The sequence below is a fragment of the Sinocyclocheilus rhinocerous genome, unplaced genomic scaffold (genome assembly GCF_001515625.1).
Source record: "Sinocyclocheilus rhinocerous isolate Xijiao unplaced genomic scaffold, SAMN03320098_v1.1 scaffold898, whole genome shotgun sequence".
Lineage (NCBI taxonomy): Eukaryota > Metazoa > Chordata > Actinopteri > Cypriniformes > Cyprinidae > Sinocyclocheilus > Sinocyclocheilus rhinocerous.
Genome location: NW_015652144.1, coordinates 494,138 through 506,075, shown reverse-complemented (window position 1 = coordinate 506,075; position 11,938 = coordinate 494,138). Strand labels below are relative to the sequence as shown.

Genomic DNA, 11,938 nt, shown 5'->3' with positions numbered 1-11,938 from the left:
ATACGTTGAACGCTTATGTTGAAATTTGAGAATACTTCTGCTCAAGGGCTATTTGTTAGTTTTTATAGGAACATTTTTACTACTAAAACATTTATTATTATTATTATTATTATTATTTAATTATACTTTTAATTGTTTGAGAATTTTCTTGTAGGTTTTAGCAGTAATCTTAGTAGTATAGTTTTGGCATGTCTATTTTTAACTGGATAGATTTGTGCAAAGAGCAGCAATTAACATCTATTTATTATTTAATGTTTCCTGTTCATGTTCTTTTTTTCATGAATGCACGTAGGATTTTGTGGTGTTTTTTTAATGAATTTATCATTTCATTTGTGCACTGTGCAGCTGACATTTGGAATTCTTAAAATGACAATAAATATTTTAGAATTTTAATCTTTTCATAATCATTTTACTTCTCAAGTTGTTTCTCGTTCTCAAAAAAGTAATTTCTCTCTCTCTCTCTCTCTCTCTCTCTCAAAAAAAATAATATTTTCCCCATGACATTTTGAAAACATTCATCAAAAAATAGCGAAGGCGGTGCGGTTTCACGTAGTGCTGACGAGGTGATTTAAATGCTCTTCGCAGTTCCTCGTTCATCATGTGTGCTGAGTTTTCTCGGTAAGCCACAACGTGGTTGTATCAGTTCTGCCAGGGCTGCTGAGAGTTTCACAAACTCCTCTACCAAAGGCATTGGTGAGTGAAGCCAATATTTGATGCTCAGAATGAATCTCAATCCAAATGTATATTAACTGTGTTATTGTGTGTTTGCTTTTGTTTGACTTTATTGCAGCAGAAATCTGACATCAGCAACCAGATAGATACCAATGGATTATTTTGATAATGATGACCTCAACAACTTTTTCACTGAATCCAATTACACGGGATACGAAGGACAAGTCGTAACCGGAGAGGTTGCTTTATGCAAGAAAAGCGATGTGCTCCAGTTCGGAGCAGCATTTCTCCCAGCCTTCTACTACACTAACTTCTTGCTGAGCTTGGTTGGAAATGGACTGGTGCTGTGCATCATCTACAAATATGAGAAGCTCAGCACGGTTACCAACATATTCTTGCTCAACCTCGTCATTTCAGACCTCATCTTCGCCTCTAGCCTCCCTTTCTGGGCAGTCTACCACAAATCTGAATGGATCTTTGGCAGAGGCCTTTGCAAGTTGGTGGGAAGCTGTTATTCCATCGGCTTCAACAGCTCCATCCTCTTCCTCACCCTCATGACCTTTGACCGCTACCTTGCGGTGGTCCACGCCATCTCTGCAGCCCAGAGCAGAAGGACGGCGTACGCGTTTGCGTCATCCGCCGTTATCTGGGTGCTCAGTATTTTGGCTAGTATAAAGGATATAGTTTTTCACGATGTGATGAACGGTGGAGACGGTTTGCTGTGCGAAATGACTGGTTACCACCAGATTTTCCTCACAAAATGGGAGCTGATTGGTTATTATCAGCAGTTTTTCCTCTTCTTCTTGGTGCCTCTGGTTATCGTCCTGTACTGCTACATCTGCATAACCATCAGGATCATGTCCACTCGCATGACGGAGAAGTGCAGGGCGGTCAAACTCATCTTTATCATCGTCTTTACCTTCTTCATCTGCTGGACGCCTTACAACGTGGTCATCCTGTTGAAAGCCATCAAGATGTCCTTTGGAGAGCAGAACAATTGCTCAAACGCCCTCGACTATGCGCTGTACGTCACACGAAACTTTGCCTACCTGTACTGCTGCATCAGCCCTGTCTTCTACACTTTTTTGGGGAAGAAGTTTCAAAACCATTTTCTGAAGCTTTTGTCCAAGCGTATACCGTGTCTGAAGATCGATGTTGCCATGCTGTCAACAACCAGTAAAACCACATCAATCAGGAGCCCAAACACTGACTACTGAGCATTTATGGGACTAACAAGACTGGTTTGTATGTGTGAAATGCAATTGTTGAGAAATGTATTGTTAGCAGGACAGAAGTATGAGCACCAAGATAAAAGAAAAACTAAGAATCCAAAATGTAATGTTCAGTAATTTTTCATTCAATGCATATTAATGACGAGTATATGTCTAATGAGTTCAATTTGACGTAATTTAGAAAAAGCATTGATAATAATTGTTTTGTAATAATTAATAATAATAAAAATTGTAATAATTTGATGTACATATGTAAATATTTTGTCACAAATACCTTTGATATCAAAAACATTTTTTTGAAAGTAAAATAAATGTGAAACGTTTTTAGATTTTCATTTTAAAAATTAAAATATAAAAGTTTCACATTTATTTTACTTTCGAAAAAATGTGTTTGATATCAAAGGTATTTGTGACATTGCAACATACTGTGTATTGTGTAACCTTAATCCTAACCTATGGGTTCCTTTGCCATTAAATATCTCCTAATTTTTTGTTTTGTGTAAAATTATTGTTGTAAAGACTTCTATAAGTAAGTCAACTTGTTGATTATTTCAGTGCCATTAATTGCTGGTGTATTCTGAGAAAAAAAAATATTAGTGGCAGGAAGCTTCCTGCTATTATCTTTTCTCTCTGTTTGCTGACCTATTCTTTGAACAGTATATGAAACTCACACATTTGCTTCTTTTAAACTTCTCTGAAATGAGTAAACGTCCTGTCTTGTCAAAATACATCCTGTTCATCAGATCATTGTGATTCATCAGATCTGTATTTTAAGAATTAACCCATTCTCTGTAGTACATTCTTTTGGTCTCTAAAATCATTTTAAGGCATGACAATAAATCATTATAAATAATCTGTTTGGTTGTGGTTGTTTTCATTTAAGACACAAGCATTGTTTTGTTTTTTTAATCCATAATGTTTTACAGCTCTCTTTACATTGCATCATACTAACTAACCATCTTTTAGTGCTTTGTAGTTGACACTTTTCTTTTTAAGAATGGCTTGATTAAAAATTAGGTCACTATACTGTTGGTTTCTGGGTATTTCTTTGCCTGTTATCAAGCAGCAGCTTTACTGTTTGCAATCCTATCAGTAGTCATGGCTAACTGGCTAATTTGCTCATGGCTAATTGAATATTTAAAGGTGGGGTAAGTGATTTCTGGTAGCCTGCGTTCTATTCATGACATATTGACACAAATTTCAAATGATTTTCGCTTTGTCGCGTCCAGTGTACTAGACAGACTTTAGCTGTTACGGCGCAGCACTCTCTCTCCTCCACATCATGAGTAGACATGCCCCTTACTGCTGATTGGCTACAAGTTTGTTTTGCTACTCGCCCGAATCAGTTGTCTAAAGCGTTTTTGAAAACTCGCTTACCCCACCTTTAAGACACAAAAAATTAATTCAGTCAGTTGTTGTCTGTGAAGCTACGCAAAATGTTCATCCACCAGATCTTGCCAAATAAGAATGTTGCAAAATTCTGCAGAAATACACAATACAGTATTTCCAAATGAAAATGACAATAGCTCTTCACAGGGCTGTTTGATTCTGAAATTTTTGGAATTGATTCTGAGTCCTGGTTCTAGAATCGATTGAGTCGATTCTGAGAATCGATTCTTCGCTGTTGTCTTCCAAGCTTGGCTAAACATACACATAATCTGAGACTGTACAAGAACTTTACATAAATACTGTACATGAAATTGTGAAAAAGAGATATTTTAGGGGAAGCAGTGCAGAGTGCAAGATGATTTGTAGTGCAATACACAAGTAAACATATTATCAAATTGGTTTATAAAAGTGTCTAGTGCACATACAGAGGTATATTTGATATACACTATAGAGGTATACTCATGGAATGACCTGCCCTCAATCCGAGCAGCTGAGTCCTTAGCCATCTTCAAGAAACGACTAAAAACACGTCTGTTCCACCTTTATTTGACCCTCTAACTGTTTTGATTGCTTCTATTGTCCTCATTTGTAAGACGCTTTGGATAAAAGTGTCTGCTAAATTACTAAATCTAAATCTAAATCTATATTTGTGCTTATTTATAACCTTTAAATTAATTTATAATCTCTTTCTAAATTCATATTATAATCTCTTCTAAATTCATATACATATCTTTCCATTCCCATTTTTTCACAAACAAGCATTTTTCGTCAAAACACAGTTTCCCAGAAGCACTTGTTCACTAACTGCGTCCTGTGAGGAACATCAAATCACATTCAAGCCCAACCGCCTATTCATCCAATCAAATCCAGTCACCATAGGGACGACCAATCAGCAGCCAGTCGCTATCCAGACATCCAGTCAGCGTCCAGACAATCAGTGCGGAATGTGCGTACGTGCGCGGGTGGGGTGAATGACGTAACCACGATCATAACTGGAAGGGAAAAAAAAAAAAACTGAAATCAATCCGACTGAGCGTTTCCATTGGTTACAGGCTCCTGGTACCCAGGAAAGAGGATGTAGCATCTCCTGCGGTAGCTTAGCAAACAGGGCAAATGTGAGGAAAGGGCGGCTGTTGTGCGGGTAAATATGGGACGGATAATGGCCATATGAACGAGAAGGTGATGATTCACCGGCAGCTGATACTGACCCAGGTGAGTGTGTGTGTATTACACTGATGTACCGCTAGCCAGGCGTGATTTGCGATGTCTGTAGCGAGGGGCAGTGGTTGACAGTACGGTAACAGTCAGTAGGCTTCAGTAGTGTACGGCGCTGCGAAATAATGCTGTTTTAAAAGCTGTTTCGAATGATTTTGCCTGGTGTTATTCAGATGATGTTCAACATCAACAACGTCTTTGTGTCGTGCGCGCGCGTTTGCGTGTGTAATTGGCCCAGATGAGCATCCTCATCCTCATCCTCATCCTCATCCCTGAAGCCTAAAGCCTAAAACACAGCAACACTACACCTAAAGCCATATACTATATGTATTCTTATATATGTGTGTGTGTGTATATATATTTAATTATATATATTGTAAGTCGCTTTGGATAAAAGCGTCTGCTAAATGACTAAATGTAATATTTATACATATATGAAGCCATAAGTATTGATGTGCAAATTTAAAAACAAATAAATAAATAAAAACAAAAATAATGACAAGAGAAGTAATGCGACGTATATATATTTCACATCAAAAACTATATTTACTTTTTTAGATTGTTGAAGGTTAGCTAACTGTAGCAGGGACACTAAAAGTTGGGATTAAATTGGGTAAAAAATACTGTCAAATTATTACTACTATTTAAGATTTATTAAATAAATGTAATTGGGATAATAAAAAAATATATATATTTTTACAATAATAAAAAGTCTGAGGGTCGTTAAATAAATCACAAACTACCCAAACACCACCTTACAATCTATATTTAAAACTACACCACTACTAAAATGTCTACACCTAAACTCCATCCTAAGTGAATGCAAATGAAGTTATGATGAACTCAGACAGTCATAGGTCGATAATCATTTTTGATTATATAACTGTTCGTGGCTGTATGGTAATACAGGCACTTTAAAATCTGGTGAAAATATTTACGTTGGAAAATAACAAGCTGTTTTCTGTCTTCAAGTGACAAATGGAAGTCATCTCAAACAGGGATGCCATATGAAATTCAATAGCAATATAAACAAGCAAATAAAATAATGGATGTAAAAGCTGATGTCTGCGACGGATGATAAGCTGGTTGTCCGTGTTTAGTTGGGGACGTGTGTTCATTACTCAGGAGTCGTTAAGAGCAGAAATCATTTAGCCGAGGAGCAGAGATGAGGTAGATTAGTATTGATTCACCTGAGACCAGCAGTCTATTGATCCGCTCTAAAATCAGAAAAGCTTCAGAAGAGGAAAAAAAGGCCTTGTTCCTTTCCAGGCAGAAGTGCTTCCCGTTGAACGACCTTCACATGATGACGTGGACGTTATTGAGTGAACTGACTTCATAAGTTTTTATTTATACATGACATTTACTGTAAATACGGTCCCAGAGTGTCTGCTTGTATCTGATTTTATGATCATGTAATTTTATAATACATTATTTTCATTAGTATGTCTTATAAGTTAAAAATGTGGGAACACTTTACAATAAAGTTCCATTTGCTAACATTTGTTAATTACATTAGTTAACATGAACTAACTATGAAAGTACTTCTAAAGTATTTATTAATCTTAGTTAATGTTAATTTCTACATTTACTAAGACATTATTCAAATCAAAAGTTTAATGGACCTGAGCTGACATGAACTATGAATGGTTGTATTTTTATTAACTAATGTTAACAAAGATTAATAAATACTGTAACAAAGGTATTGCTCATTCTTAGTTAATGTTAGTTAATGCATTAACTAATGTGAACTAATGGGATCTCATTGTAAATCGTTACCAAAAATTTATTAATTTATTGTCCTTTTATAATTATAAAAATGTACAATTTTGAATATATATTTAATTTAACATTTATTTTATTATATTAAAGCTATAATAAAATTAAAATACATACTTAAAATAGTATGTAATAAATTCTACTAAACTGATGTCACAAAGCATTGCATTTTTTAGTGGCATATTTATAATCTAAAATATAATCTAAATATAATTACATGCATTCTAAAGTCTAATCTAAAATAAATATGATTATTTTGCTTTTTTCCTAGTTTTTATGCATGCATGCAGATTTGTATAAGTGCATTTACATATGCATTTAACTTTTGTCCAAAGTGACTTAATATAGAAGAACAAAACCAGCAATACTGTCAGTATACAATGCAAGTGGCATCCTGTTATAATTTGCAAAACTGCATTTACATTTATACATTTAGCAGATGCTTTTGTACAGTAGAAGAGTATAAGCAATTTGTCACAAAACTAGGAATATTCATAGTATACAATGCCAGGTTTCTCATGGTAAACAAACTGCGAGGTGCAAAAATAGTATCATGGTAGTTATGCCATTAAGGATAAATGCAAGATGTTAGCAGATATACTGCGGTGTCCTGTGCCATGCTAGAGTCTGTTCTACGTCACAGAGGAGATCACATACTTCAGATCTTCTTTCTAACAGAATTGTGGCTTGATCTCTGTATTCTGGGGAGAAATATCCCACTCCGTTATGTAAGTACATTAAGTTTCTCGGGTTTCATTTTGGCACGGCGAGCCTGACGCTGCTCGAGCTAATGCATCTCATCCTGCGCGAGACACAGACACACACAGTGGTATTTAATGGAGCCTGTCCCCGGGGCCTTAATGATTATAATTAATTTATCTGTGTCAGTGTGATTGCAAGGTGCATTGTTAAAGCTTCCTTTCATCTTGTAAACACAAACGCGCCCAGTGGAAGATTCGATTTGTTTCGGCGTGTCACAATGATTCAATCAGCATCGGAATTTGCATTCCTACTATTTTCTGTCAACAAAAAGGAGTAAAGCAGTGACCTCATTAGAAAAATTGTTATCTGCCGTTTCATTAACCTTTACGAGGGTCACGTGTGTCCGCACCACTGGAGGTCTGCTAATGATATTGCTGTGCTGCGATTGACCCTCTGCCCTGCGGTGACTTTCTTGCATTGGCCAGGAAATCACGGCAGATGAAGCCCTGACCGAATTCTCGTCTGTTTTCATGCCTTATATACATGCATTTTTTTAGTTCAGTGCAATGCAATTTCATACAATCTTTGGCCAGTCGACATAAAATTATATTCTGCAACAAATGGAACATTCCAGATTCAGGTTACGCATTTGTGGCATAATTCCATAATTTTAACATAACATCCTCACATAACAGTGAGGCACTTAAAATAGAAGTAATTTTTTTTAAGATATTTTTCACTACTAGTAAATTTCACAAATAATTACAAAGACATGGCAAATAACACACTAAGTTAGAAAAACTAAATAGTATTTGATTGTAAAACTTTAGTAAGACTCCAGTAATCTTTGTTTTATTTACAACTTTTTGCATTGTACTTAGGGACAATTAATGGTCACTTTAGGCTTTACATTGACATGGAAATGAAGTTTTAAATTATTACACTGCTGTTCAAAATTTGGGGTCACTAAAATTTCGTAATGCTTTTGAAAGAAGTCTCTTGTGCTCACTAAGGGTGCATTTGGAAAATACAGTAAAATCAGAAATATTGTGAAATATTATTTAAATTCAACATTTTTGTTGAATATATTATACAATGTAATTTACTCCTGTGATGCAAAGCTGAATTTTCAGCATCATTACTGTAGTCTTCAGTGTCACATGATCCTTCAGAAATCATTCTAATATGCTGATTTTCTGCTCAAGCAAGTATTTGTTTCTTTAAAAATAACTTGCTGACCCCAAACTTTTGAATAGTTGTAGTGTAATTTTTTTTTTTTAGATAATCAGCAATATGCCATAAATGCTATCGATTTTGCAATTCAAATCTTCCTTAACAGCAGACAGATGTTTATTTTTGGCCCTTAGGGATTTTATTGTCAGTAAAGAGTGAATAGAGATCAAGAAACAATATTGAAGTCACAGGAACAGAAAGAGGAAATGCCAGATTGGAACCCGTGGCAGCTGGATAAGCTCAATGTATTGGAACACATAGGTTATGTATTTCTGAAATGTATTGCTTGTTTTGGTGCAGTCTGAGGTGTCATTTTTCACTCGTTCGTTTTTCCTGGTCTGAATTCTAGCCTCTTTCCAGCATGATCTGTCCTGTAAGTTTCCCAGATTGCCCAGTTGAATGGAGGAAGCAGAAACTGCTGATGATTGTGTGTGAAATTGGATTTGCTGCGTGTCCTTTGTGGATGTTTTTGAATGCTGGGATTAGCCTTGTCTACACTACATCTTTTGCTTGTGCAGTTTTACAAGGGCTTCAAGTGCATGTTGTGTGAGTTTTGTTGCACTGCAGGCTTCATGCAAACTGGGATAGTGAGGAGGAGGAAGTGAGGCCTTGGCTTATGCTGTGATTCAGAATGGTTTGGTAACTTCACCCCAGGGTTGTAATATAGTAACTGATAAATTTTAGTTGCTTTTCCTGTTTTGCGACAAACACTGCAGGTCATTGTGTCACTCAAGACTGCATTTGTCACAAAAAATATTGCTATGATTTTGTTCTGACACATCATGTATTATCTTGCATTTATACCAAGTTATCGAGTTACTCGGGTAAACAGTATTTACTCACCACACATTAATTTTTTGCCAAAGATAGATTTGAAAACTTATAGGTTTTAAACTTAAAATGTTTTTGTTATGATAATAGCAGTGGTAGCTGGAATGGTTTTAAATCACAAACAAGATATTTTAATCAGAACATGGTTACTTTAAATTGTAATAATATTACACAATATTACCGTATTGGCCCGAATATAAGACGACCCTGATTATAAGACGACCCCCCCTTTTTCCAGATGTACCTTTTGGAAAAAGGCTTTTTAAAAACCAAATCTTGTTTTTTCTCAGTAAAACACATTTTGTCTTCAATTATTTTCATATTGCATATTTTTCCTATTTTAATTTTTGTTTTGAAAGTATGGTAAAAACTGGTAAAATGTACCAACAATCACATTTAAAAAATATACACTTTTTGATATACCATAAAAAAAATAAAAAATAAAAAATAAACAGGTAGCCCATCTGAATTAGGACATTTAGGCTATCCATCTAATAGTAGCCTGCCAAAATCTTATTAACAGTAGAAGTTAAATCTTACTGTAGTCTTCAAATCTGGGTACTGTCTTACGTTTTAAAATCACAAAGGGAGTTTGGTGCCATCAGGCTAACGCGACAGTCACGACTCATGCAGCTTTAAGGTTTTCTGCTTCTTTTGTTTTTACTTGCGCTCTTTACAACACGCATTACATTACGTATTTCATGGCACACTCATTTTATGTGGTTTTGGCGCCACCTATTGTTGTGGGTGTATTATTGACATGTCAAAGTCTAGACCCTGAATATAAGATGACCGCGTTTTTTCAGATGTATTTCCAAGAAAAAAACATCGTCTTATATTCGGGACAATACGGTACTGCATTTTAGATCAGTTTCAAAAACATAAAAATATCTTACCAACCATGTAGTGTAGGGTTCGACCGATAGCTTATGTGTTTTTCAGGGCCGATGCAGATACTGATTATTACAGATCAAGTAGACCGATAACCGATATTTTTAACCGATATATGTCTGGGGTAAAAATGAAAATTAATGTCAAAATTAAGAATAACAAGGTCTCTGACAAAAACTTTCTTTAAATGCTTTTAAATTACTTTATCGGCAAACTAGTTTTGAAAATGACCGATACAGATAACCATAAAAATGCTTATTATTGGTGCCAATAATCGGTTGACCCCTAATGCAGTGTTATTGATAGTGTGATCTAGTGCCATTTTGATGTTATGGGTTATGAAAATTAAAAAATGTTACAGTAGTTTTTTGTATAAAAGCAGACTGTGTGTTCTGTGGAAAAACAAAATGTTAGTTTCTTCCTAAAAGTCATTAAAAGATGCAATAAACATGACATCATATATTATGTTGCCGTTATACCAGTTATCGAGTTACTATACAGTATTTTACTCGCCACACTTTTTTTTTTGCCAGAGATAGATTTTATCATTTTATTTTTAAACTTTGTGAAATGTTTTTTTTTATTTTTATTTTACCTTATTTACATCATGAAAGCCATGGTAGGCATGATGTTAAATCACAAACAAATAACAAACTCTTACATTGAAAAAAAATAATAGTAATTATCTTGACTTTTTAAAATGGTTGAAGGTGTTGAATTTATTGCAAACACATTTTAGCATGTACAGTAGACCGGCCTACATTGTACATGCAGTATTCATGTTTGGGAAAGCCTTGTCTCTAAATTTATCTCCTTTAACACTTACATTTATGCATTTGGCCAGACACTCCAAGACTTACATTGCGTTCAAGTTCAAATTTTTTCAATTCATACAGTCCATGGGAATTGGATTAATGACCTTGGTGTCGCCATGCTGTGCTGTTTGAACTAAAACAATACTGCTAAAAAAAAGAAAGAAAGAAAGAAAGAACAAAAGAAAATTTAGATAAACTCTTCGGTTGACCTCGATAATTGATTAAGCAGTTGTTGGATGACTAGTCGATCACCTTAACCCATCTCTACTGCACAGAAAACCACAAGACCCAGTTTGATTCCCACACAGATCTTGGCGTCCCACAGAGACGCATATGCCCTGGCCTGTGGTTTATGCTACACATGCGTCTGCGAGGGTCCCGCCACGTCTGCTTTTTGCTGCTTGACTGCCTCTTGCTCTTTCAGAGCAGTGACATGCAGGAAATGCTATCTTGAGAAAATGCATGCTAGTGTGTGAACAGAGACGGAGGGAGAGGAAGTCATGAAACCTAATGTCTGTAAATCGTTTGTTTAGCCAGAACACAGCCTTCCATTTCCAAAGGGACTAAATAACCCTGTTTATTTCTGGGATTTACATTACATTCATATTTAATCAATTATTAGAGACAGGACATCACTCACTGAATTAAACATGCAGGGAGTGAGGTCATGTGACAAAGATGTACCGATCTAAAGTGTTGTTTTTCCTGAATACTCCACTTTCTCACAACTGTTATTTTTAACACTATTATATAGTTTTGAATGTAGTTTTTATATCATATGCACTACCGTATCATATTTTGGGGAAAGTACGTTTATTTATAAGAAATTCATACTTTTATTCAGCAAAGACACATTTAGAATGTTACAAAAGATTTATATTTCAAATAAATGCTGTTCTTTTGAACTTTCTGTTTATCAAAGAATTCTGAAAAAAGTACATTTTCCAGAAAAATATTATGCAGCACAACTAAAGTTTTCAACATTAATAATAAGAAATGTTTCTTGAGCAACAAATCAGCATATCAGAATGATTTCTGAAGGATCATGTGACACTGAAGACTGGAGTAATGATGCTGAAAATTCAGCTTTGCATCGCAGGAATAAATTACATTTTAAAATATATTCAAATAGAAAGCAGCTATTTTAAATTGTAATAATATTTCACAATATGACTGTATTTT

General features: G+C 35.1%; 2 protein-coding genes across 3 annotated transcripts in view; both read left to right on the top strand.

The window, feature by feature from the left end:
* Positions 1-614: 614 nt before the first annotated feature.
* LOC107713641 (C-C chemokine receptor type 4-like) lies at positions 615-2,059 on the top strand. 2 transcript variants are annotated; one of them, XM_016519210.1, is made up of 2 exons: positions 615-693; positions 791-2,059. In XM_016519210.1, the coding sequence occupies exon 2, from the start codon at positions 825-827 to the stop codon at positions 1,887-1,889; it is 1,065 nt and encodes a 354-aa protein (XP_016374696.1). In that variant the 5' UTR covers positions 615-693; positions 791-824; the 3' UTR covers positions 1,890-2,059. The 2 variants fall into 2 exon arrangements, with proteins under 2 accessions (XP_016374696.1, XP_016374697.1); XM_016519211.1 differs by having other exon boundaries at positions 631-693; positions 794-2,059.
* A 2,223-nt stretch (positions 2,060-4,282) lies between these two features.
* The window catches only part of hecw1b (HECT, C2 and WW domain containing E3 ubiquitin protein ligase 1b), a 39,424-nt gene continuing 31,768 nt past the window's right edge, over positions 4,283-11,938 (top strand). The window contains exon 1 of the mRNA XM_016519200.1: positions 4,283-4,505. Coding sequence (XP_016374686.1) covers positions 4,461-4,505 — 45 coding nt within the window. The 5' untranslated portion in view covers positions 4,283-4,460. The remainder of the gene's footprint in view (positions 4,506-11,938) is intronic.